Raw genomic sequence first — 26,180 nt, forward strand, 5'->3', positions numbered from 1 at the left:
TCAAGCTATTCAGACCAAAACAAGATGTCACCTATCTCGTTTTTAAGGTATTCTCCTTTGATGTTTCAGAAGATAATTTTAATTAATTACATTGTCAAAATAAGAATCTTTGTCGAAACAATTTTAACAAAAAAAAAAGAAGAGGAAAATGACAAATTAAGTGCCCACATATGTGATTATCAAAAATAAAAAAGACATGTTGACTACAATTGGTCATCAGGCTGTTAGATCTGACCCAGCTCGTGGGCTTGATCAGTAATCCTCAAAATCCGATGTTATTACTAGCTCCCCCGTATGTCAATTGTCATGCACCAAATCTTTACCAACTCTTTGTTCGTGTTCCCTTTTACAGTCGACTAGTTTAGATTAAATTAAAATAAAATATTATTTATATAAATAAATAAAAGTTATCAATATTTATAAATTTAGTTTGATTTAATTTTAAAGGTCAAGTAGAAATATCTCAATTAGTTTGAGATTTAAATCGAACCAAACGAAATCAAGACGTGAAATTGGGTTTCGCATTGCTCCATTAATTATGTCCATAATCACACTTTAGCCAGCAGAGGCAAAGGTTTATAAGGCCCACTGTACCAACTAAAAGCGTGAATTAATTAAAATTAGTTAACCACAAGAAGATCCAATTGAATTTCTTGAAGCTTTCTGAACTTGATGAAAGAGTGAGATATATCATCTCTCTGCAGTCTCAGCGGAATCTTTCTAAAGCTGCTTTCCCCAAAATTAAAGCGTACAGCTATGTCGTCTTGGACAATTATTAGTGAATGATTTATATGAATATTAATGGAGAGCAAGCTCCCCTTAGAAAGGTAGGTATAAACAGCCTGGTGAAGAACATATCTGCTTTGGAAATTAAAGATCGATGTCTTTTCCTAGCAATTGTGTTTCCAGAGAGTTTGTAATTATTCACGTGGCATGGGGTTGCTTTGCTTCAAATCTCATGAAATATGTCAATGCTGTAACTTTCATTCCTTTTCTTTTTGAACTTTTGGACGGAGAGCAAATTACTTAATGGTAAAAGATGGGTAATTAGTCTTCATAAAGCTGATCAGACGGGTAGCTTAACTTTAAGCAAAACCATTTGGATCTGACATCTTCTTTTCTCATTGCAGATTAATTATATGGATGGCAAAGTTCATTTCTCCATTATGAACTATAGCCACAGACCAAACAGCTCGTATTTTAGGGCTACGTGTCATTGTGTCAATAGTCTTTTCTTTTGGCATCAATCTCCTTTCGTACTGCATGCATCTTTGTGAGAAATATATATATATATATATATCAGACTGCAAACTAATCCCAACTCATAGTCTATAGCGACATATCAAACTTTCATGCGATGAGTAGTCAATAATGTATATCAAATTAGAACCCTTCCTCATGTGTGTAGTCTTACATGTGGAGAGATATATAGATGCATACGTAATTGCCTAAATTTGCTTGAAATAATTAAAAATATGTAAGAGACAACGTTACAGTCAAAATTAGGATTTACGTACTGAATTAATAAGACAATCACTAAACTCCAAAAACATATAAGTTTATAACGAATAATAAGTCATCAGTGTATATCAAACTACACAATGTAGCTAGAATATACTTAATTTATAATTTAGATTTCAACTGACAAGATAAGATACTTGTACTATTGAAACACTCTGTGATATGTGTGTGAACATTATTATGCATATGCGCCTTTAATTTTCCATTGTACAATGAAATTAAACTCCGCATGTTTCGATTTTGTAAGGAAGAAAGAGATCAATCATTTTTAGAAGGCAAATGTGGGACTGACACATTTCATGACAATGCCATTTCAACTTATTAGGACAAACAGAGATAACAAGGGGACAGCACCAAAGTTGATTCTCATGCTTATTTTGTGAAATGTCGCATGCGGTAATTTTTCATTTAAAAAAAAAAATTTATACAAGTAATATTAGGTGGCAAAATCGAACCTAAGATTATGAATAAATACTCTTAAACACTTGAATTACAAACCCCTTATTAATATCAAAGCTTTAAATAAAAGGTGAGTGGACATGCGGAAGTTGTAGATAGCGAATAATTAACTTTTTGAAACATAATTCATCAACAAAATCTAGAAAACAATAAAACTGCATATGAAACATGATCCGACCTCTTTAGGAATAGAAGAATCCTTGTTTGGGGCCAGCCAAATTTTCTTTCCAATTTCAATTCATGCTTTTTTCTTTTTCATCCTTTTTCATCATGTCATTTCATTCAATAATTTAACTCCAAATTATTTATGCGTGCGTGGGTGTATTGCATTGGACATAAGATTATATTATATATGATCACTCTGATTAATTACCTGCACTGCACGCATATTAATCTCTAGTTAAATCCACTCTAACCACGCTGTAATGCAGCTGAATATGGAGGACTACACATATACATTATTTAATCTCTAGTTATTGATAACATGATGATATGGTCGATATCAAATAGTTGTCTTGTAAAAGTTGCACTGCTTTTGTTGAAAGGTTATGCATGTCTCCATTCAGTCGTCCCACTACAAAAGCAAAACAAATCAATTTACTTATATAAGTCAAGTGTATTAAATGAAAATTAAACTTAATTATTGTGGAAAGGAGAATTTAAGCATTCTATATTGTGGGATTGGGGAGGGGTGCTTCTAATTACTATTTTTCTTTTTTTATTAACGGGGAGTGTGAATCTAGAAAAGTCCGGAAAAAAAAAAAAACAACTACATTGCTATTGAGAAGGGGCAAAAATACAGTAAGTAGATACATAATTTCGAGTGTGATCTGACAACCAGAAATCAGACAATGACAGAGCAACTTGTGATAGATTAATTGACGTTCGTGACCAAAGGAATTAGTCACAAGGTGAATTTTTAGCCTTTACTTTAACGAGTATTTCTAGGGACTAGCCCACTTCTCCTTTGGATCTCTTCCAATATTGAAAAAGATACATATCACTATATTAATATCTAGTTGCTACTTCTAATTATTAGTACTATGGCGGCAATATTTTTTTCTTAATTAGAAATTGTAAGACAATGCATGATTCCCGCTATTGAAAACCTAAGATTTCTCTTCCGGTTTGCTCTTTATAATGGTGACTCTTGTACTTGTTTGGAGAATCATTTGATATTATTCAAGATGTTTTGCTTGAGGATTATATCTTAAGAGGGTAGAATCGAACCTAAAACCTTATACGAAATAAATACTCTTAATCACTTGAACTACAACAAATCCCTTGCAATATATCGTTTCTTTTGAACAACAAAGAAAAATGTTATATTTTCGAACAAAAAAAGAAAGAGGTTATATAGTGTGCTTCTAACTTTTGACCCAGATATTGAATTGAGTTGAAATGGAATTTCTCCCGCGTAACCCATTTTCTCAATTGGGTCAGTATTTTAATGTTTATTTTCTCCAAAAACATTTCAGGGGCCGAACGGTTCTAATTATGGACTGAGTCAATAGTTCCTAAATTTGAGGCAGTCATGAAATTAAAGCCCATATAACTATAGGTCGCGCCTTCAATGTTTTTCTAAGGAAGGTTGTTGATTTGGGCTTGAAAAGACAAAACACGTAAAGTTTAGCATATAATTCCTAAGCTTAATTCTGATAAAACTGTTCTTAAGCTTGAATCAAACTAATTAACCTTTTTATAAAATAAAATATATGAAGATCATCAACTTCTAGTAGGGTTCAAGTCAGAAAACTAGAAGAAGGAAATTAAGCCCAGCCCAATAAGCATCCAACCCCACAGTCTGAAGGAACAATCTTCATAAACAAAAGTCTGAAGAACAAGATTGCCAATCGGGTTGGAAAAGGGAGGGCCTAGACTTTCAATCTCATGCTCGAATCTTCATGGCACTTGACAGTGTATGTGTGTGAAAAAACTCATGTTCTTTATAGTTTGGATTATCGCTTGTATTAAAAAAACTTATGAAGATCAAGATTTATCTATGCTAGGAAGTGTGAATCTTCATTAACAACTTCATAATACATGCATACAAGAGAAATAAGACTATATATGAGCAGCACAATCTAATTCTTACAACACTGGAACCAAAACCAGAAACAGAAAATTGAACCCTGTAATTCCATATATTTCCCTCTAAATGTCTAGCAATATTCCATCTTTCTTAGACGAAGCATTTCTACTACTACTTGAGAGACTCCACTGGTCAGAAAATCCCAAACCAGAGGCAGAGCCACCATTCCCACACTTAGCCACAGTCCTCACGCTCTCAATCAACTCCTGGGTTCTTCCCTCCTGAGCCAAAATCTCCAGCAGCTGCTCTGGGCTGATCACAAGCTTCACCTTCCAAAAGCTGACATTGTTGTACCTTGAAAAAGCTTCGGTGTAAGACCTCTTCATCATGCCTTGATAATCAAGCGACATTCTGTATGGTGCAGAAAGGGAGCAAGTAGGTATGCTGTTTGATCTCACATGGCCTTCCCTCACAATTTGGGCACTGCCCAAGTGACCACTTTGGCTGGTGAGTGGGAGGAGATAGTAGTTTTGTCTTGCCACAAGATCTTCATGGGGAGAGAGTGGTTTCCAGAAGAGGTCATGGCTTCTGAAAATTCCATGGTTTGGAAATTCTTTGGTGATTGAGCCTACTGTGATTGGCGCATAGAATTCCATTATGCCACCATTGGAAGTTGTCACTTGGACCAACCCTTCTGCCTCCCCCACACCCCCAAACAAGCAATTTCCCATTTATTGAAATTTGCTTTTTCTGATCCAAATTTCTTCTTCTTCTTCTTCTTCTTCTTGTTATAGGGAGGTTGTGGCTTATGGGTTGTTTGGAGGGTATAAAAGAAAGGGGAAGTTATGGAGGATTATGCGTCGGTGGGATTCTTCTTGGGGGCTTTCCTAAACCAAACAAAGGATATTAAAATAAAAGAAACAAAGGGATATACAAAAAGGAAAGTAATGTGGCAACCGAAGGCCACTATTCTCGTCACAAAGTGATATAACATGCATGAATTTATAATAGGATACTGTTTTTGTTGTTCTCGCAAATCACGGTTTGAAGCATTTATAAATTTTTTTTATCAAAAATACAGAAAGAAGTGGTTTAAAGTGGTCCATGTAGGAATGGTTAGAAATAGTTGGTACTTTGGGGCCATCTATGAAGCATTCTTGATTTTTGGTCAATGGACCCAATAACCTTCTTTTTTTTCACTTTCTCTTTATCAAAATTTAACCCAAGCCGTATGGGAAAGAAATTAAAGAACCCTATGGCTACGATCTTCATCATTCACTCATTGTTTAAAGTAAAAGTGCTAATTTGACCAGTCATAAGTGATGTGCCTTTAAAAATAAGGGTCACCACCAACCATTCTTTTTGTTCCCTAGTAGCCTCAAGAAGACAGGAAAAAAAAAAAAAAGGGGTAACAAAGACAAGTGGGAAACTACGGAAATCCAGGGCAGACAAATTGGTCTGCACTTGAATTTGCCTTTCCATCTATGGAATAAAACAATAATGTTATAAAAAGTTTATGTGATTATTTTTGCAGCATCAAATTTCCTTTCAAATTTTTTTCAAGAATACCAAAAGTAAAGCATTATATTTTTCCTCACTTCATTCGAGGATGGTTTCAAGCACTGGTTTCCACCTTGTTCCACAGTTGTTGCCACCACTGATCCCTGCCTCTCTCTGAATTCTCAAGAGCATTTCATCCACTGATATCTTCTTAGACACCAATTCTTGAAGCTCTTGCTTTGTTATAATCAATCTAACTCTCTTTCCACAACTTGCACCATCCATGTCCTTTGATATATCCTCAAGAATCATAGGCCTTTTGTGCTCTAAAATCTTGTCCTGGTTCTTCACAATGTGCAAGAAACTCTCATTCTTGGTCACAACCCTTGGAGCTTGAGACTTGTTTTTGTGTCTACAGAGTGGTAAGCAATTGCCCATGTGATGGGATGCAAATTAATAAAGGAAGAAGAAGGAAAAAGACGTTTTGGATTTTGGGAAGGTGGTGGGAAGTTTTAAAGGAACAAGTGAACTATACATATACGTTTAGTAGATGAAAGGTGTGTTTGTTATAAATTGTGAGTGGACAACTGCTACCTTTCTGTTACAAAAGGGTGCAGAAATTAATTTCCATGGTGGATTGAGAAATGAAATGAAATTTGAGAAGTAGTTTGAGAGAGTTCAGAATTGCGAACATACAAGTAATGATATAGTTATATATTTTTTTGGTTACTAACATAAGTTGAAGATTCGAAATCACTACCTTTTCCGATATTGAAAAAAGAAATATCACTGAAACTGAAAGCTAGTTTGTGATTTTTTCTACTTTTGTGAATGAAAAGAATCAGCATACACATTGAGTCTCGTGGGAATGTATATATAACCAACTCTTATCTTATCCCAAAAAAAAAGAAGAACAAAAAAGAAAGTGTCTAAGCCCAGGCCCTGGCACTCGCCCAAAAAGACAGCCATGCTTTTCCCTGGTATAGTGTGTGTTTACGTTTTGGGCCTTGGCCCCCAAAGTACCAAAAAGATCAAAGGGTGACCAAATTACAACGCTACCAGAATGGTAGATAGGCATTCTTTTTTCTTTTCTTTTTCTTTTTCAAGTCACATAACCTAACTAAAAATTTGTACTATATTGGTAATTACCAATTTGATCCATTTGCCAAAGTAAACAAATTTCCACTGCCAATTTGCCACGAAAAGATACAATGGCCACTAGCTACGAGAAGAAATGTGATGTGATCCTCACGAGCATTATGTGCAGCCTGCACAACCTGCCACCTTTATTTTGGTCAAACCTGCAGACTTATACCTAATACATAGATATACAGGGAGCTTCTGTTTAATACATTGTCTTCTCTTGTGGACATTTTCATGTGCCCATGTGTCGGCTGCTTTGTTTTTATTTCCCTAACAGTCCAAGAGCTGGTTCGGCTTGCACTTCAAACTGTTACATCCCCAGCTACAAGTCCATCTTGCTGGATCATTGATTAGATCAGAGCTTCTGAACTCTCATCTTCTCTTTCGGGATTTCTCGACCACCAGAGCTACAAATTTCTACCCGATTTTGCTGTTTTGATTAGAGCAATGCGGCAAGTGGGCACACATGCATGATCGGATTGAGGATAAAGGGCCACAGAACATGCTCACAAAATTAGCGCGCATATTAAACGGTAGACTGGAGAGATCTAGAAACCCAAATTATTGTGGGCAATTAATGTTGAGAAATGAGGTTGGTGCTTCTGGTATAAAATATTGACTATTGAGATCGTTCTGCTACAAGAACGAAATACCCAAAGCCGTACTCCAAGGGGCCCCGGTAGACATGTCTAGAAACCAATACCAATAACTGAGGTAGTTCAAGGCTACCATGGGTTTTAATTAATTTCATTCATCGTCTATTTCCCAAAACAGGCCTCTTTCTAACTTTCTTCTAATCACATAGGTAGTCATTATTCGACTTCAAATTTTTTTGCCGACTTTGAAATTAAACACATTAAACAAATTTAAAAACCTCTCTTAATAATTAATCACATTATGCAGATGTGACTTAAATCAGATTATCAGTATATTCTCGTATAGTTATATTTGAATTTGATCTCCCCTCCTATACAATAGAATAATTTAAATTTGCCGTGCTTTTGCATTTTGTACATCTCAAGTAGGGGTGGGCACGGTCCGGATTGGTTCAGTTTTACTCTCAAACTACAGCTGAACCAATAAGAAAATAACGGTCCGGTTTGGTTCGGATTAGCCTAAAATCATAATGGAAACCGAACCAATCCAAACCACTTGTAATCGATTTGGTTCGGATTGGTTCGGCCGGTTTGTGCCTAACACAAAACCATGCATTTTTCAACCTGCTCTTACATTATAATGCTAACATTTTGCCATTATATCATTCCATTCCATTCCATCAAAGGCTAATACAACATCATTCCATTTATTCAAAGGTTGTCTAATGTCTAGCATGCATCTAAGTTCACAATTTCCATCAAAACAAACATATACATAATTTGCATTAACCAAGTAGCATTAAATTTACTCATTGCATTCATCACAATTCATAAGAGATGAGAACGAATCAATTTTACTTTTTTTTTTTTGGTGAACTGGGGGGGAGAATCAATTTTACTTTAACATATTAAACAAATGCATTCTTTGTAATAGTTAAACATTCTCACATCATGAATATCGGCAAGCTTATAAAGTTGCTGCACCAACTTGCTAATTGATTCGTCTGTACCAGGAACAACAGTAGTAATGCGAGAGAGCCCCTCAACTTCTGCATGGCCAACAGCTAAACTCTGGAAACGAGAAACCAGCTCAATTATAACAAATGCCTAAAACTTCTACCTTAACATAAGACAAAGGAAGAAATAACAGCAGAAGGAAACCAAATTTCTCAATTTAATAACTGATATTTCCAAAGGATTCTTAAGTCTAAAATTCGACCAAGACTTGATTAACTATTCCAATGTCTAGCATGCATCTAAGTTCATAACTTTGTTCCTTCTTTAACAAAAAGAACAAGGAGAAAAAGCTAATAATAAGGTATCCTTCTTTAACAGGCATCAAGCATATCACATAAGCAACATTTTATATACATTATTATATGAACAAAACTAAATCAAAGCAAGGTATGCTACAGTCTTTTTGTACAATAAAATAGATTAGCATATTTTATAACCATAAAAATGAAAAATTAGGCCTCATAGAAAATACCATTTTATTTTTCAACTCTCTAACTTTTTATATATAACCAGTTATTGGAGACAATACAAAAAATAAAGTAGTAGACAGAACTAGCATATTTTACAAACCCAGCTGATGATGACCATCCACCACCAACAATATTCCCATAATCAATCCTTGCATAACTTGGTGGTCGATGATGGAACTTGGGTTTTGTAGAGATGGATTTCGCTGAGGACAAATGGGTGGGTTTCGCCGAGTTCGAATCATGTTGGCTTGAGTTAGCGTCGAGGGAGAGGGAGAGGGAGATGTAGCAGAGAGACAAAGAGAGAGGGAGAGGTAGCAGAGAGAGGGAGAGGTAGCAGAGAGAGATGGAGAAATAATGAGAGGGAGTTGCGGCTAGGGTTCAGAGACGAAGGAAGGGAGATAGGAGAGAGGCTCTTCTGAGGGAGAGAGAATGGTTAGATAACTTAGATGTGTCCGTGAGTTGTAGTTTTGGAGTCCAATCAAGTGTTGCAGGGTACATGGTACACTCTTAAATAACCACTCAAACTTTGCCACATGTAAACTAAATTAAATAAATAATAAATTGATTTATAATCGGTCCGGTTCTGTTTAGGACAGTTTTTAAAACTCTCAAACCACAGCTGAACCAAACCAAACCGGTTCGGTTCGGTTTTTCAAAATGTTGACTTTTTCTTTAGTTAAAATCAAACCAAACCAATCCAATATAATCGGTTCGGCCGGATTGATGCCCACCCCTAATCTCAAGCACGCAGACGTGCCGCTGACTATGGAAAAATCTTTACAAACTGAAGCTTTCACAATATTTATCAAGAAATATGGTTTGTCCTTAGTTTATAGATTTTTCTAAGTCAGGGTCAATATATATACATGTTAAATTAGACAGCCAAAGTGTTCATTGGGTGCCGCCTGCGCTGACCAAGTCCATAGTATCACAGCCCAGCTAGCAAGCTATATCCAGAGACCAAGTCCATAGTAAAGATATTTTTTGGTATAAGCGATTGTTTAAATTATAGGAGAGATGTTTCGAACATGAGACTTTTTGTCTGCAAGTCAAGTTTATAGTAAAACATTAGTATATGTCATCCATTTGTATACGTACGTTCTGTATAGCTTCAATAATTATTTTTCTTTTTCCTTACAATTAATACAAAGTCAATGGCAGATTAGTAAACCATATCCTCTCCTATTTACATATATGTCATTCTGATTCATATATATAATGACATCAACTTTGATGTCCCCATATTTTAAATCTACTTTTCCAAATCTTGAGATTGCTTTCTCTTGCTTCTTTCTGTCTTTATAAGGGAAATCCCAGATAGCTCTAAGTACATATATATATATATATATATATATATATATATATATATACATAAGAACTTAGAATACTTGCATCACAGCAGGCTTTTACTTGTGCACATTTGCTAAAACTAAGACAAAAAGATGGCCAATCACCAAAATTCTGCCAATGGTTGGTCCAAACCAAGTGATCAAAGAACAACCGGAAAGGTCATCACTTGCAAAGGTATTTGAGGTTCAGTGTTTACACGAATTGTTTTTTCTTCTCATTGTTTGTATATCTACTTGATCAAACACTAACTTACATGTTGGTTGATGAACGGTGGCGTGATTGGTGAAGCTGCTGTTGTATGGGGTCCAGGGCAACCTTTTGTGATGGAACAAGTTCAAGTCGACCCACCTCAGAAATTGGAGGTTCGAATCAAGATCCTCTTCACCTCAATCTGTCATACTGATCTTAGTGCTTGGCAAGGAGAGGTATGTATATCTATATGCCTCTGAATATATTTCTAATGGAAAATTTTCAGCCTATTTTTTGTCGTCCTTTTCTCGAAACTTTGCTTGCTACTTGTTATAGAATGAAGCTCAACGAGCCTTTCCTCGAATTCTAGGCCATGAAGCTTCTGGGTAAGTTATATCTGACGCCAATCTACAATACCTGATACATTGAGGTTATTGACAAAAAAATAACAAAAAAATAATTAAACATTCGACCCTAAAATCTTGTTTCGGTTGTTGACAGAATTGTTGAGAGTGTGGGTGAAGGTGTCAAGGACATGAAAGAAGGGGACCGTGTGATTCCAATCTTCAATGGAGAGTGTGGAGACTGCAAATGTTGCAAGTCAGAGAAAACAAATATTTGCCACAACTTTGGGGTGAACCCCTTTAAGAAAGTGATGAACAACGATGGGACAAGTAGGTTTTCAACAAAAGATGGAAAACCCATTTACCATTTTCTCAACACATCAACTTTCAGTGAGTACACAGTCCTTGAATCTGCTTGTGTGGTGAAGATTGATCCTGAGGCTCCCCTCAAGAAGATGACCATGCTCAGTTGTGGTGTTTCAACTGGTAAGTCATGCGTCAATTGTGCATTAATTAATTTTATAATAAATAATAATAATATCAACTTGTGCCTTTGCCCTTTAGCATACGTTATTATTTTGAGATTTTTTTCTTCTTCTTAATTATGTATTCTCAAATTGGGACCCCTTGGTCCAAATTTTAGAGTCTATAGTCCATATCTGACTTATTTTTTGTCTTGTTGGAAAAGACCGCATGGAAGTTAGAACTTAGAAGCAACAGAATCCACAATATGAGGGAGAGTCTATTCAAAACTTCTGGAATGGATTATGTATTGGAAAAATATATATATGTATATCAACATGAACAATTAATTCTTTATCTCCAGTATGTAAGAACTGCTGATGTGGAAGAACCTTAATTAACTAACAAAGATATTGTGATTTAACTGTATTAAAGTATTAACGATACAACATTCTAAAGAGTATTGATGTTTATTTCATGTTATACATAATTATAATGCATGCGTTTGGTCATGTGATATATATGTAGGAGTTGGTGCTGCATGGAACACTGCCAATGTGCAAGCTGCCTCGACAGTCGCCATCTTCGGCTTAGGTTCCGTGGGACTTGCTGTGAGTTTCTTTAGTTTTTTCCTTTTGGTTGAGTTGCTCACAGGTTTTCTTGCTTCTTTTTTTGTTGCCTTTTTGGTCAAATACTCACCAGCTATGTATAATGTATGTATGCATAATGCATGCACCTTATTACTAAAATATATTGACTTTTTGTTCATATATCATATAAAAGAGAGAGAGAGTATTTGTCTTCAATCTTTATATCCAAATAATCTCATCTAATAATTCATTTTAAAAAAAGGAGTATTATTAACTTGGAACTTGAAAGATTTTGCTTTGTATAAATCAACTAAAAATTAATTGCACCTGTCAATATCACTGCTCAACTGGGGCTGCTTCATTATTATATTAAATGGCTCAACTAAATGCAAGTTGCAATTGGGTCAGGTTGCTGAAGGGGCAAGAGCCAGAGGAGCATCTAAAATAATAGGCGTTGACATTAACCCCGACAAATTCATCAAAGGTGCTTAATTCAACCCTGCCCGTCTAATTTGTTGTAATTAATTTGTGTCATGAAGTCAGCACATAATTTGTAATTGATTTGGACATTTGCCTTGGCTTAGCAAATCTTTTGTATAACATACAGGTCAAGCAATGGGAGTGACAGATTTCATAAATCCAGATGAACCCGGAAAGCCTTTGCATGAGGTCAGTGGACCGTTACATATATTAATAACGATATATTTAGGGAGATGTTATTAGCACTTCAAAAGAAATTATACATGAAGAAATTCAGATGATTTTTTGGAGTGTCAATAACTCTTCTCTATATTTTCGATATCCTATCGAATATTCAGTTTCAATTACAAAATCACGATCTATTTGAAATTAAAAATTCACAAAGAAACCATTAGTGTAGTGTTTTGGAAAATTTATTCCCTCAAACAAGTTTTTGAGTTCGAATCCTAATATTCGTGTAGTGTGTGTGAGTTTAATAAACTATTGCCCTTCTCAATAAGAAGGGTGCTTTAAAAAAAAAATTCATTGGCCGACATGGTTGCAGAGGATCAGAGAAATAACAGATGGTGGAGTGGACTATAGCTTTGAGTGTATAGGGAACTTGGATGTTCTGAGAGAGGCCTTTCTGTCCACACATGAGGTAGCTTACTTATTATTCTATATGATTTATTTGTGTGTGTTTTCCTTTTTAATTTCAATGAAATTTTGGGTGAGAAGATATATGATTTTCTGTTTTCTAATTGCAGGGGTGGGGGTTTACTGTGGTTTTGGGAATTCATCCAACCCCAAAAATGCTCCCTCTCCATCCAATGGAGTTGTTTCATGGTCGAGGAATTATTGGATCTGTGTTTGGAGGCTTCAAAGGGAAGTCCCAACTCCCTCATTTTGCACAAGAATGCATGCATGGGGTTAGTCAAATGCCTACATATTTATATTAATAGTTTCGTGACGTGAGATGTTTATGTTGTTAAATTGTTACGTTTATTCGAACTTATTTTCTAAATTTACTATCGGACAATATAAGTATGACAACTGAGAGACAACATTACCCTTCTTATCCAATTCTGGAAGTTTTATTCATGTGCCTTTCAGGTTGTGGATTTGGATAAGTTCATAACGCACGAGCTTCCCTTTGAGAAGATAAACGATGCATTTCAGTTGCTCATTGAAGGCAAGTCGCTGAGATGCGTTTTACAGCTCTGAGCTTTTCATGCAACTTGCAAGCTGGACATGGATGGCCAGAGGCCTCTGTTTCACGGATTGTGCTTTGCTTGCAGTTGGATTTTGGAGCATGGCATCTAATTTAGTCAAAGTAGGCCTTGAGTTGACACAAAGGTTTTCTTACCTTGTGATGTATTAAACAGTTGTATTGTGATTGGCTTTTAATGCATTACTATTTAATTAAGGGTAATTCTATTCTATTAAAAATACCCAAACTTTAGGAGCAGATGAGCTCCCTACTTTACACCCGAGTTAAAATACCCCTCCTTATAATTTAGATTAGATTAAAATAAAATACCGCTTGTCCACAATAGAAACAAACCCCAAAACTTTTCACATCTACAATTTTAAAAAATATCATTTTGCTCAAAACATGTACAACTTCAAAGAAAATCCCTATAACCTTTTTTTTTCTTTATTATTAAATCAACTTGCAAAGGCCACAACAAAAAAATGCAAGCTCGCAAGCCCAAATATGCAATGCAATTATGCAAGCAAGACATGGAGAGTAAAAGATGAAGTATGAGCAACATCTAAGCAAAACCACCCATTAACCAAAAGGACGATTTCCATTAACTTACAGAAGGCTGTTAAAAGGGTCTTTAATATTTGTCAGAAACTACTTTGCAGCGTTTAGTCTTAAGAGAAAGACCAAACCAAAATGAACAATAATACATGGAATTCATCTTTTAAGCCTCAAGGTTTTTGTCCAACTCTATATTCCAGAACATCATAATAAACTCTAAAAAGAGATCAAAAGATCCAAGGCTATGAAAGCCGAGGACAAGTATAGATAAAAGCAGAACGACCAGAGGCACGGAGAACATCTTTACATAAGTTGTATGTGTATTTAAATATATTTCCAACCGGAACCGTAAATCAGTCTGGTATGCCAAAGATGACTCAATGTATGGGAAGGCGAGGAGAGCGTGGACGAACGGGTGTCTTTGATGGACTTACCCTGCTTATACAAGACACCAGATATATTAATAAACCAAAATCAGACTTATCTAGGAATTCTATAATTCATAAGGTTGGGAGAAGAAAAAGAAAGGGAATCAGTATTCCATTCATTGGATAGATGCAATCTAACCTGATTGGCAATGATCCCAAAACCACACCACTACAGTTGAGAGCAGCAATTGCACTTTCAGCCTGCAGGATGGAAATACATTACAATTACATTTTTATGAATTGCAGCAATGACTGTGGACGTCTATTTTTTATGAGCAGATATCAAGTATAACCCAACTCGTTTTGCAATCCAACTTCAGGAGGACTCAAGTTTGACACTTCATGATTATAGTATGTTCTACAATGCACAAGACATTATATTTCTGGGAAAAAGAAACATAACTAAAATGACAGGACCTTAAGAGGTTTGCCTCCAAAACATAGGTACTGCAAATAACAAACCTATGGGCTGGAGAGGAATGTAAGAATAACAACTTCGCTTTTCAATATTGTATAAACTATGGCAAAAAAGGAAAACGTAAACAAGAATAGAAAAGATAGATATACTTATCAAAAACCAAAATGGGGACTTAGGAAACGGAGGGGAATAGGACAGAACCACACTTAATAAGTGATCCTCTGAGAAATAAAGACATATGCACAAGAGAAGATCCACGAGAGATGGTCTTGACAACCACCACTCAGGCAACGATTATTCTATTGAATTTTAAATTTTCTGGCAGTTTACCACATGACTCTCTGATTTCAAATCTGACCTATTCCATGTGAATCAAGATCTACTAAATTCTCTAAACCACTAGAAAGCCCAGCCGGTGGAATTCAACATATATTAGAAGGTAGCAGTTGCAAGGTTTTCGAATTCAAAATCTCCCGCATAGAATGATAAATTTTGTTGGTTTATCACTGTTCCTAGGTTCGTAGGATGTGACTCAACTGTAGTTTTACAATCTACCACTAACAATGAATGAAGCATTCACTTGGCCTTTACAAAAGTAAAGACCTAAACTTCTCCTATCCGATCACTGCATGACAGAAAGAATAGAGAGGAACGAACTTCAAAGGCTTAACACAGATTTTCAAAGAACCTTCACCCCGTATCCGAATCCCAAAAGCCCTCTTCCTACTAATCATCCATCTCCACCCTTTTAAAATAAACTGCTTCTTAAATAGCAAATCCATCGCAGCAGTGAGACACATTAGTCACATTACTCAAGTGAAACTAGAATAAGTTATCACAATACCAATCTGCCATAATACGTTATCACAAAGAGCATTTGGTAAAACTAGAATGCTCAAGTATTCCTACATGATTATCATATCTACCTAGCTTGTTTCTAATGGTCTAAAAGTTAAACCAGATAGCAATACTAAGAAAATAAAAATACAGCATGCAAAGCATAAAGGAATAAGCAACTACCATCACAAACTCAACAAAGGCAATGCGAGTAGAGTGGTGATAGTCCCCTAGTAGCCTCAGACGATAAACCTGCATCAGAAGAGATGTCTTCATAAATACTCAAATACATTGGCAGTAAAAATAACTATTAGCGAGACATAAATTCAAACTTTCTATGAAATCACAAACCTCTCCACAGACAGATTCAAAAAAGAGTTTGACATCAGCTTGGGCAACCTGCACAAATCAACCCAAATAACAACCATAAAATTTTTACAAATCGCAACTTGGGCCACATTGGTAACAAAACCCTTCAAGAAAGATACCTTTTTGTCAATATTTGTACAATAGATAGTTCGTGCACACATCTCACGTTCATCTTCAGTCTGAAACCAAAGATCCAATGGATAAACAAGTTACTATGCAAGAAAATACTGATTCCAAAAGGCGAAAATTATCTCCAGTTCAGAATCTGCAACTTTCACAAAAGAGGTTGACTCACGCGAGGCAAGAATGTAGGGTTAACAGGTGCAATAGCTGTCTTAGAGGGCAGCACCCTAACAGGGTAGAATCCAAGCATTGTCCCAGCCAGACTCAAAGCGGCTCGTGCACCATCTGCATAACGAAAAACCACCAACCAAAAATCAATCAGCAACAATCACAGATCATGACCACAGAAAAATAACTATTCAAGCTTATGCAGCCACATAATCTCAGCATATGCCATCCACATTACCTTCATCAGTGAACTCTATAAAGGCAAAACGGAGAACAGAATTAGGGTCACCACAAATTCGGCAGTCAACAACCTTCAGACATGGAAAAGGGCAATTGTTCAAACCCAGAGTTTAAGTATAGCCAATCACAGAGCTCTTCAAAAGAAGACTATTACCTGCCCACAAGTAACAAAGAGAGCTGCAAGCTGTTCCTCAGTGACCTATGTCCCAAAGAGGAAGCAGCATTAGTTTCACATAGATCAAAATGCTAATCACAACGAAAGAAAATGTTATCTCTATACCTGTTGATCAATGTCAGACACATACACAGTCCTTCGAATTCTATCTTCTCGCTGCGCTAGACTTGTCCTGCTGTTGATTCTCCGTTTCCCTTGATTGTTTCTCTGATTAAAAAACAAAAAGAACAACCATCAATGAAACCATAAACCTGAGCCATTTGGTGGCCTAATACTTAACCAAAAGTTTTTACAACCTAATAAACAAACAAACAAACGAACAAGATACAAATTTGCCAAATCATTTTTCTCAGCAATCAACCAAACATCAAAAGGAAATGAACCCATAAAGCTAAAGTCTTAAAAACGAAAGAGAAAAAAGAAAAAGATGTATATACCCGTCGACCAGCACCAAAGCCATTAACTTGTCCATTTCTGTTGCCATTTTGCATCATTAGTGCCATGTTAACAAAGCCAGCATTAAGTCCATGACCGTTAGCAAGTGAAGGAGGCACAAACTCCTCAGCCATTGGGTTGAGCTTAGAGAACAGCTCCCTCAGCTCCCTCATGTCCCTGTCCACGTCGTGATGATCCCCATTACTCATCTGAAAATCCCCGCCGTTGGATCGCTGCTGCTGATGCTGATGATGATGATTCAGCTGCTGCCCCGCGATCTTCGCCACGTGATCGAAGGTCCCCAGCTGACCCACCTTCTGGTTGCTGCCGTTGTTGTTGCTGCTGATGCCGTTGATATTGCCGTTGCCGTTGTGGGGCGGCGTAACCATCACATACAGGCTCTGATCGAGACGGTGTCGTAAAGGGGCGGCGTTGTGCTTGGACTGATCCTGATCGTTGGATGCAGCAGCCGCAGCAGCAGCTCCGCCATCCTGCGATGCAGCCTCAGGGTTCCGATTCGCCGAAGCCGACCCAACGCTCTTCCCCAGCTCCACCCCTGCGTTCTCAACCACTGCCATAGCTCTCTCTCTCCTCCTCCTCTCTCTACCCTTTTTTCTTCTTGGGTTTTTTTATAACAAGTCTTTAAAAATGAGTTCTTTGATCGGTGGATCAACAGCGAGACAAAGCCTAAGAAAAATCGCGCCTCGAGATCACTACGGAGAAAACGAAAAGAAAGGTTTTTTAACCCAAAAAATTAAAAATGAGAAAGAAATCGAAATTGGGTTCTCAGTTCTTCTCACAGCGTTTGTTTTTGGGGTTTTTGTTTTTTTCTGTGTTATTGGTTTTTAGGAGTGAGAGAAGAGTCGAGAGAGAGTGTGTGTGTGTGTGTGTGTGTGTGTGTGTGATGAAGAAAGCTGTGTGCTTTTGTGTCAATAGATCGGCTTCTCACTCAAAACCATGACATCTTCGTCCTAAAAATGGCGATTGTTCTTCAACTCAGATTCTGCCCTCTCTCTCTCTCTCTCTAATCTCCAAATGTACCGTGTCTCTTTGTTCTCTCTCAAAGCCCATTTCACCATGCACATCCATCCATCCATCCATCCATCCATACATATGCCGTAGGTTCTATGTGAACACGTGGCGATATGTGACTGGAGGATCAGGAGGAAGGGCAGGCGATTGATAGTGTTGAATCATTAATTGGAGGCCTTTCTTTTTTGACTTTTACTCTCTCTTTGCTCCTCCGTACTATTTGGATTTTTTACAGTATCGGGGCGCGCTAACAGTATCAACCTGTACCAGTCGGTCTAGGGGTGTTTCCGTCATTTCGCCTCCCACGCATGGTAAAAGTTGAACATTTGTCCTCATATTTTTGTACAAAGCAATACTCTAAACTATTCTAAAGAAGATCGAATTTAAATTCAGTATACAATTTTAACCCACTAACATAACTCACATTTACACATTTGCCCTTGTATGTGTCAGTTGATATTAGGAATAATTTTTACCCATATAATATTTGGTCGTTTGTCTTTTAATTTTTTTAGTGGTTCATGTTCATTTCATTTACCTTGTGGTGATAGGACAAATTTACCTCGTGGTGAAAAAAGAAAGGACCTTTGGCTCATACTGTGAAGCAGTATCTTTACTGTTTTACATAAGAATATGCTCCCTTGAGATGAGTATTGGAAGTTGTACATCCATCTCATTCTTATTTTTTACTTTGTTTTTGTCCATTTTTGTAGTTGGCAAACGGTCCATTTCATGCATGACATGGGGGAAGAACAATATAATTCAAAACGAGGGTTTAAAGGAAAGATTAAATTTTGTGGCAAATCAAATGATGGGTTTGGATTTGTAGCAATATGAAAAGATGGTCCTGGTTGGAAAGTATTATCACTCGCTTGATAGTAACTCAATAACTGAAATTAAATGGTGGGTCTGGTGAGTGAGAAATGAGTATCCGTGATCAAATATGACATTAAAACATTGCAATGTTTATGGGAGAAATGTATGGGAAAACATTATGTACCACAATCAGTACACTTTTGATTTGGATTTCTCTTTAATGGCTTATTAATTTGAATACGATACTTTTCAAAATGACATTTAGGGCTATTTTTTTTTGTAATGAGTATACCGTAAAATTATCAGGAGGCCCTCAAAATGAGTTATTTATTGAACATGTGATTGTATTTGACTGACATTTTTAGATGAAATTGTTAAGAATACGAGTAGATAGACCTATTTTACATAGTTTAGTGCATAAATTTAATGAAAAAAAAAGTGTTGAAGTAAATTAACATATCACGAGATATGTACCACATAGAATTCGCGTTGAACAATGAGATAAAACTAAATAGATTTGAGTATCTCTCATAACCCAAATTTACTGCCGACCTTAATTAATTAAAGCATTTGAAAGTAAACATTAAATACGTGTAATCACTTACAAACTCTACATATCAGATAAGGTTGGGCGGAAATAATTTCATTATATATTTATCTTTTTTTAAAAAATTTTCTCATTCCCTACGTTAGCGTATTCAAAGGAGACGTCTACTTTCTACAATTTTTTATTCTATTGTATTTCATAATATGCTTTACAATTTGTAATGCTGCTTTGTCTTTACGCTAGCTCACATCATATGTGGCATGCCACAATAAAAACATAATAAAATAAAATAAAATAAAAGTTTGGACTTTGCAGAGGTCTGTCGAAAATAAAACAAAAGTCCATTGGACCATAAATTGATCCAAAATTCAAAGCCCAATGGGCCTCTAAAGAAGACTCAATCAATCCTATTATCACTAAACGCTGTCGTTTCGAGTTTCCGTCTGAACGCTCCGATGAATCACGGCCCGGCTCGTCTTTTGACGAGAAGCGATATTTTAGAGCCGAGCCGAGGTAACGAGTCAAAACTCGACGGACGCCAACACAAATTCACAAAACTCAGAAAAAAAATAAAGAAAAAAGAAAACTGGCTCTATCTTTTTCAGTTCCGCTTAATCGTTCGCGAGAAGAAGCCATTTTCGTCCGTGCGGATAAAGATCCGTTCTTTCAAGCTCTTCGCCCCAGCAAAGAGAAGCCATAGCTTTCCAGATTCCAGGTACACAAATTTTCAAACACCAATCTTTCGATGCTTGGGAGCTGTATTCTGGGGAATTATCGAAATTCGTAGTCTTGTTAGAGATTTTGAAAACAATGCATCCAGACTGAGAATGATGTGAATTGGGATTTCTTAGGCTTAGGTTTAGGTTTAGGTTTAGGGGTTGTTTGTTTGATTGCGAGGAGACTAGGGTTTTTTGGTTTCAGGAGATTGGAGGTTGGAATTATGAAGGGTCGATCGCACCGCCTTCAGAACTCGGACCCTCCGGACGACTGGGTTAACGGGTCGTGGACCGTGGACTGCCTGTGCGGTGTGAATTTCGACGATGGCGAAGAGATGGTCAATTGCGACGAGTGTGGCGTATGGGTGCACACCAGGTGCTCTAGGTACGTGAAGGGAGATGATAATTTCGTTTGTGATAAATGTAAGACTAGGAACAATAGGAATGAGAGCGAGGAAACTGAGGTTGCGCAGTTGTTGGTGGAGCTTCCTACTAAGACTGTCAGAATGGAGAGTTCTTATGCCCATCCGCCGAATGTGCCTACTCGCCGCCCTTTTAGGCTTTGGACTGATATACCGATGGAGGAGAGGGTACATGTTCAGGGAATTCCGGGTGGGGACCCTGCTATATTTGGTGGATTATCGTCGGTTTTTACTCCCGAGTTGTGGAAGTCTACTGGGTATGTGCCCAAGAAGTTCAATTTTCAGTATAGGGAATTCCCTTGTTGGGATGATAAGAAGGAGGATGATGCTAGATTTGACGAAGACAATGAGAACCCTGTTAATAAAGGTGCTGGTGTTCTGTTCTCTTTGTTGGCAAACCCAGTGGCTGCTTTGGTGGGGATGAGGGGCCGAGAAGAGGATGGCGGGTATGACAAGAATGTGTCTTTGAAAGAACCGAAAAGGTGGGATAATGAGGTTGATGATCTTAGATGTGGTCAGAGTGGTGTGAAGAAGGAGAGAAGCTTACTTCGGCCTGTTGTATTCCATTCCGGCAAGCGAAAAAAGGATGATTTGGGGACATGCAAAGATCGGAGTAGCAAGAAGAAAGCTAGAGCTGCTGATAAAGAGGTTGATGCAAAGAAAAGAACCGCACAATCGTCTAAATCAGGTGATTTGCTGTGCTTTAGATGCTTTAAATGCTTTCTGTGTTTACTTTCTTTGTTTACTTTTCTTTATGTGATGGAACATATCAGTTTTCGATTTTGATAACTTACAAATGGTAAGAAATATAGCAGTGGGTGAAATCTTGCAGTCGTAGACATGCTCCTGTTAACTCCTACTTTTGTGTTTTAATTTTTATTACTAGTGTTTACACCCCCGAGTGATGCAAAACAATTGGAATTTTCTGAGGACAGAGGTCCGAAGACTTCCAAGGCTGACATTCAGAGTATGAAGAATAAGAAGTTGAGTGACTCTGTGGTCAGAGAACCTGCAGCACCTGCAGCAAACTCTTCTGTTGAAAAGAACTCTTCGGAAGCTGTAATTTCTGACATTTCTAAACATAAGCTTTCATTTGGTGATGGACCGAAGGATGACAAGGTTGGCCAGCAAGTTCTTGCAGTGCAGGGGAATATCACCCTTACCAAACCTGATGATGCTGTCACGCCTTTGTTAGAGAACAATGACAATGCCACTGATCATGTAAAACCAGAGGTATGCTTTACTGATACTCACCTTTAGCGGGTTACTTAGTGTTTATTTTGTATTTTGTAGTTTTCAAAACACATCGCTTCATTAGCCCCTTGATTTCAACATTTATCCCCTTAATGGCACCATCGCTGCAATTCCCACTGTCTCCTCCATTTGGTACACTATGAATAATTGGATTATTCACAATTTATTTTGAAAGGTTGTAACCATGTTTTGCCTCTGTGAAGTTAAATAAGAAACAAAGTCTTGGCATATTTGTTCGTTTCCCTAAAATTTGATGCCAAGCATGTAGTAAGCCTATAACTAAATTGACAATTTGAAGAGGTAAAAAACAATAGACAAAAGCATCAGCTTCCACTCTCTATGCAAGTAATGGATTTATGCATTTAAGGACTACTGGATTTGACACTATTTAATGCTCATTCATTGGACTGCAAATCTGGTGCTTTATGTGTGTTTTGAGATTTTAGAGTTCAACTATTTTGTGGAAATGACAAATCTTGTAATTACAATAGGGAGATAGCATGGCAGATGATAATTTGGATGTGAAACCTCCCATTGAAGATGTTGCTGCACCAGAAATTAAGAATCAGGTTCAATATCCTACTGGTGGCGTGTCTATAGAACATTGTTCCAAAGTGAAAACAGAAGAACATGATGACAATTCTAGGAGCCCTTTAAATGCTCAGTCTTCTCCTCATGTTGATGCGCAGGATCTTGTCGTATCTTCAGATCACATGTCCGAAAGTTCAAAGATTAATGATGTGACAGTAAATGGCCCATTGTCCAGTGACCATAAGGTGCTAGGTGCTGACAGAAATTCAGAAGCAGCTAGTGATTCTCAGACAGACAAGGGTGTTGAATTATCTGTTGATTCTTGCCAGCTTAAACGAGAATGGGAAGGTTCTGAGGATTCAATGACTCTGCAAAAAAGTTCTTCAGATGCCAACCATGGTTTGGTGTTTGCCGAAGAGCTTTCAAAACCCGGTGGGACTATCTTAAACTCTCCAGCAGTACCCAGTCAGTGTAAAACGGTAGTAGTCTGTGCTGGAAAATCTTCCACTGTTTCATCCACCATTGCAATCTCCAAATCATCCACTTATGATAACTTAAAATCTGGTGATGCTCAGAATCCTAATCCAATCCCCAAGCAACGAGTAATGTCTGAAAGTAATGTTAGCATTAAAAAGGATCGTGCTTCATGTGAGGATATGGATGAAGACAGGGACAATATGTCAAGGAAAACAGGGAAAGAGCAATTAAGATCCCCTACTAATTCTGCTCTGAAAACCTCACACTCAAGCCGGAATCATGATTCCATTTCCAAGTGGACCACATCAGATTCAAAAGATTCAGTGCTTCACTCATCTTCCAAAACATCTTCAACTGGGAATACTGCAGTTCCTTCAGGCTCTAGTGAGCCTGTTGGATCTCTGCCAAGCCAGAAGGTTTTACATGCTCATAATAAGTGTTCAGCTTCAAGCGCATTGCAAAGAGGTGAAAAGTTTAACCAGACAACTTCATCTAAGACTAATCAGAGTCACACCACGTCTGCTTGTCCACCTGCACCATCAAGTTTGCAGGCAAAACTAAGTGACGAAGAAGTGAGAAAAAAATTTTCATTGCTTTATATTGTTATCTTTCATTGCTGGTAGTAGGTTTCCTCTGATAAGATGTTATATATTTTATTGGGATTTTGGCAGCTTGCATTACTTTTACATCAACAACTCAACAGTTCTCCGAGAGTGCCTCGTGTACCACGTGTTCGCAATGCATCTAGCTTACCTCAGTTGGCTTCTCCAAGTGCAACAAGCACGTTAATGAAGCGCACATCTAGTTCTGGAGGAAAGGATCAGAATTCGGTAGGATGTCAAATTTTATATTATCTTTGGAAAAAAAATATGATGTGATTTTACCTATTCTTTTAATGAAAAAATATGTCTAAATTTATGCAGATTCCAATATGAACTGTTAAAACTGGTTCTTTTTGTTACTAAGAAACTCATTCCTACATAAAATAATAATATAAAAAATACTCTGAGTCAGGGTTCTGCTAACTAATCCCATTGATACAATCTATAGGTGTCTAGAAGAAAAGTCAGGGATAAAGATGGGTTCCGAAGTTCCCGTGAACATGATGATGAAGCTAAAAGGATTGACAGGGTACCATCTTCTTCAGATCAAAGAAGACAAGATGCAGCATGTACATCGGATGTTGCTGCTAAGAGGGAGGACAATTTATCTTCAACGGTGGTACATTCCAGCAAGAGGAACATCCATTCTGCCTCCACTGCCACTGCAAACAGTGGACCATCTTCATCTACTGAGGCTAGTGATCGTAATGTGTCATCTGTACGCAGTTCTCCAAGGAATGCCTCTGATGATGATACAGGCGCAGTTGGTCCTGTTCATCGTACTTTGCCAGGTAGCTGTAATCTTTCTTTATGGTTTCCTATACAGGCGCAGTTAGAGTTTTATTCATTGTTTGCTCATCCAGTTCTCCCTATCTAGGCTTGATAAATGAGATTATGAGTAAAGGCAGGCGCATGACATATGAGGAGCTTTGTAATGCTGTGCTGCCGGTATGAATGCTTTCAATAGAATGCTTGCTGTTTTGTGTGTAATTGTTGTCTCCCATAATGGGTGTAGAATAATAAGCTTCTTTGTTTGTTTTTCTTCTTTTTTGTTTTGTTTGCAGCACTGGCATAACCTGAGAAAGCATAATGGAGAGCGCTATGCATACACAAGTCCTTCACAGGCTGTTCTTGATTGCCTTCGGAATCGACATGAATGGGCTCGGCTAGTCGATCGTGGTCCCAAGGTATCCTCATGAAATCATTTCAAACAGTTGGTTGACATTCTCTCTGTGCGTTTGTGTTTCATCGAATCACATATGCTTGGTTGCATGCTTTACTAACTTAATGGGAAATTAGGAGCAACGAATCAGGGCTGACATTTTGGTAGTTGAAAGGTTCTTTAGATTGCGGCTTGGTGATTTTGTTCCCATTTGCTTCAACATGATAAGTAGGACTATGTATTTTCTCATGCTATGTTTTTAGGACTTAGATTTGTGGGTGTGCTTGTGCTGCCTTTATATATTTCTGACCTCAAAATTGTTCCGTGGCAGACAAATTCAAGTAGGAAGAAGCGAAAACTTGATGCTGAAGACTCGGAGGATAATGAATACTGCAGGGGTAAAAATCCAAAGGAGTCAGAAGGCAAAAGCATTGAAACGCAGAGAGAGGATTTTCCAAAGGGCAAGAGAAAAGCCCGAAAACGCAGGAGACTAGCTCTTCAAGGAAGAGGAATAAAGGATGTCAGGGAGAAACGGAAGGCAGATCTGCTCAGCGATGATGATATTGGACCATCATTTTCTAATTCCACTGAAGGAAGCATGTCCAGTGAGGATGATATTCAGGGAGGCGGAGCATGTCCAGTAGGAAGCGAGGCCTCTACTGGTTCAGATGAGACGGGGGCAATGTGATTGTTGATTTTTAGTGTTTGGTCGTAAGGGTTCTTGCAAGATTGGATCTGTAGGACCACAGCTGCCATACGGTTTGGAAGGCTTTTTGCACTGAAGTCCCAGATGCGATTTCATGTCAGATCAGAAAAATGTAATACTAGTGTACATATGAATTGTATAATTTTTGTGACAATGGGTTAGGAATTCCTTGTTTATTGAAGCGTAGGTTCAATTTGATTCTGTAAAATGTTAGGCAGGCTGCAGCTCCCCGGTAATCAAACCTAACATTTTGTGAATTCATCACCTTGATTTGCGAGCAAATTTGAAAGGTCAGATTTTCTTTTGCTTTTATCAATGGTCTTTCCTTCACAATTGTAATGTAGACAAAGGATATAAAACTGAGAAAATACCCTAATCAGAATTGTTTGATCGCTTTCTATGATGCTTCAATTTTTCTTGGCATTTCCCTTCCTCTAAAGCTTTTTTCCTCCTTAGCCTGGACATTTAATTATTTTTTAACATGATTTCACCATCCCACAGTTTATCTGCATCACTATCAAAATACTTGTATCTAATAACCCAAGAGCCAACAAAAGAAGAACTAGTGTTAGGGAATCCTCATCCATCTGATCAAGAAAAATCCGTTGTGCTTTAAGGAGCACTAGTAAATGATTTGACTCAAAACTTTGTGGAATCAACTTAAATTAAGTTCTTATTTACAAATGTCTAGGAAAGCTTTAAAATCTAAGAGCTAATAACAATACACGTATTTTTTTTGCATATTTGATATGTATCATTCACTGATCATTTCACGCACTACTGAAAAAATACTACAAGTAAAAATTAAATAAAAAATATTGA

At 37.3% G+C, this 26,180-nt stretch overlaps 4 protein-coding genes across 5 annotated transcripts; 2 read left to right on the forward strand and 2 right to left on the reverse strand.

Annotated features, from left to right (window-relative positions):
• On the reverse strand, window positions 3,976–4,972 carry LOC18776090. Its single transcript, XM_007211150.2, has one exon. The coding sequence runs from the start codon at window positions 4,741–4,743 to the stop codon at window positions 4,135–4,137; it is 609 nt and encodes a 202-aa protein (XP_007211212.1). The 5' UTR covers window positions 4,744–4,972; the 3' UTR covers window positions 3,976–4,134.
• Window positions 10,024–13,564, forward strand: LOC18775778 (alcohol dehydrogenase-like 4). The gene is made up of 10 exons (XM_007209194.2): window positions 10,024–10,262; window positions 10,377–10,513; window positions 10,614–10,663; window positions 10,779–11,107; window positions 11,612–11,694; window positions 12,082–12,157; window positions 12,281–12,342; window positions 12,698–12,793; window positions 12,900–13,061; window positions 13,246–13,564. The coding sequence occupies exons 1-10, from the start codon at window positions 10,181–10,183 to the stop codon at window positions 13,354–13,356; spliced, it is 1,188 nt and encodes a 395-aa protein (XP_007209256.2). The 5' UTR covers window positions 10,024–10,180; the 3' UTR covers window positions 13,357–13,564.
• LOC18776123 (polyadenylate-binding protein-interacting protein 12) lies at window positions 13,925–18,166 on the reverse strand. Its single transcript, XM_020564117.1, has 10 exons — window positions 17,096–18,166; window positions 16,764–16,865; window positions 16,638–16,682; window positions 16,482–16,554; window positions 16,248–16,360; window positions 16,072–16,131; window positions 15,935–15,982; window positions 15,767–15,835; window positions 14,468–14,529; window positions 13,925–14,335 (listed from the first exon to the last, which is right to left on the reverse strand). The coding sequence occupies exons 1-10, from the start codon at window positions 17,669–17,671 to the stop codon at window positions 14,278–14,280; spliced, it is 1,206 nt and encodes a 401-aa protein (XP_020419706.1). The 5' UTR covers window positions 17,672–18,166; the 3' UTR covers window positions 13,925–14,277.
• Window positions 19,999–25,756, forward strand: LOC18776117. Of its 2 annotated transcripts, XM_020563594.1 has the most exons (10): window positions 19,999–20,203; window positions 20,410–21,314; window positions 21,513–21,859; window positions 22,372–22,449; window positions 22,570–23,460; window positions 23,560–23,718; window positions 23,939–24,281; window positions 24,368–24,438; window positions 24,555–24,677; window positions 24,984–25,756. In XM_020563594.1, the coding sequence occupies exons 2-10, from the start codon at window positions 20,429–20,431 to the stop codon at window positions 25,338–25,340; spliced, it is 3,255 nt and encodes a 1,084-aa protein (XP_020419183.1). In that variant the 5' UTR covers window positions 19,999–20,203; window positions 20,410–20,428; the 3' UTR covers window positions 25,341–25,756. The 2 variants fall into 2 exon arrangements, with proteins under 2 accessions (XP_020419183.1, XP_020419182.1); XM_020563593.1 differs by having other exon boundaries at window positions 22,372–23,460.

This window comes from Prunus persica, chromosome G5 (genome assembly GCF_000346465.2).
Source record: "Prunus persica cultivar Lovell chromosome G5, Prunus_persica_NCBIv2, whole genome shotgun sequence".
In the NCBI taxonomy this organism is placed as follows: Eukaryota; Viridiplantae; Streptophyta; class Magnoliopsida; order Rosales; family Rosaceae; genus Prunus; species Prunus persica.

Excerpts from the sequence above, each read along its gene's own strand:
- LOC18776090 (XM_007211150.2), bottom strand. The coding sequence starts at position 4,743 with ATGGGAAATTGCTTGTTTGGGGGTGTGGGGGAGGCAGAAGGGTTGGTC.
- LOC18775778 (XM_007209194.2), top strand. The coding sequence starts at position 10,181 with ATGGCCAATCACCAAAATTCTGCCAATGGTTGGTCCAAACCAAGTGAT. Across the intron at positions 10,514-10,613 it reads TTAGTGCTTGGCAAGGAGAG|AATGAAGCTCAACGAGCCTT; the intron begins GTATGTATATCT and ends TACTTGTTATAG. Across the intron at positions 11,108-11,611 it reads CAGTTGTGGTGTTTCAACTG|GAGTTGGTGCTGCATGGAAC; the intron begins GTAAGTCATGCG and ends ATATATATGTAG.
- LOC18776123 (XM_020564117.1), bottom strand. The coding sequence starts at position 17,671 with ATGGCAGTGGTTGAGAACGCAGGGGTGGAGCTGGGGAAGAGCGTTGGG. Across the intron at positions 15,983-16,071 it reads GTACAAATATTGACAAAAAG|GTTGCCCAAGCTGATGTCAA; the intron begins GTATCTTTCTTG and ends TGATTTGTGCAG. Across the intron at positions 14,530-15,766 it reads CCTTTGTTGAGTTTGTGATG|GCTGAAAGTGCAATTGCTGC; the intron begins GTAGTTGCTTAT and ends TCCATCCTGCAG.
- LOC18776117 (XM_020563593.1), top strand. The coding sequence starts at position 20,429 with ATGAAGGGTCGATCGCACCGCCTTCAGAACTCGGACCCTCCGGACGAC. Across the intron at positions 21,315-21,512 it reads CGCACAATCGTCTAAATCAG|TGTTTACACCCCCGAGTGAT; the intron begins GTGATTTGCTGT and ends TTTTATTACTAG. Across the intron at positions 24,678-24,983 it reads TAGTCGATCGTGGTCCCAAG|ACAAATTCAAGTAGGAAGAA; the intron begins GTATCCTCATGA and ends GTTCCGTGGCAG.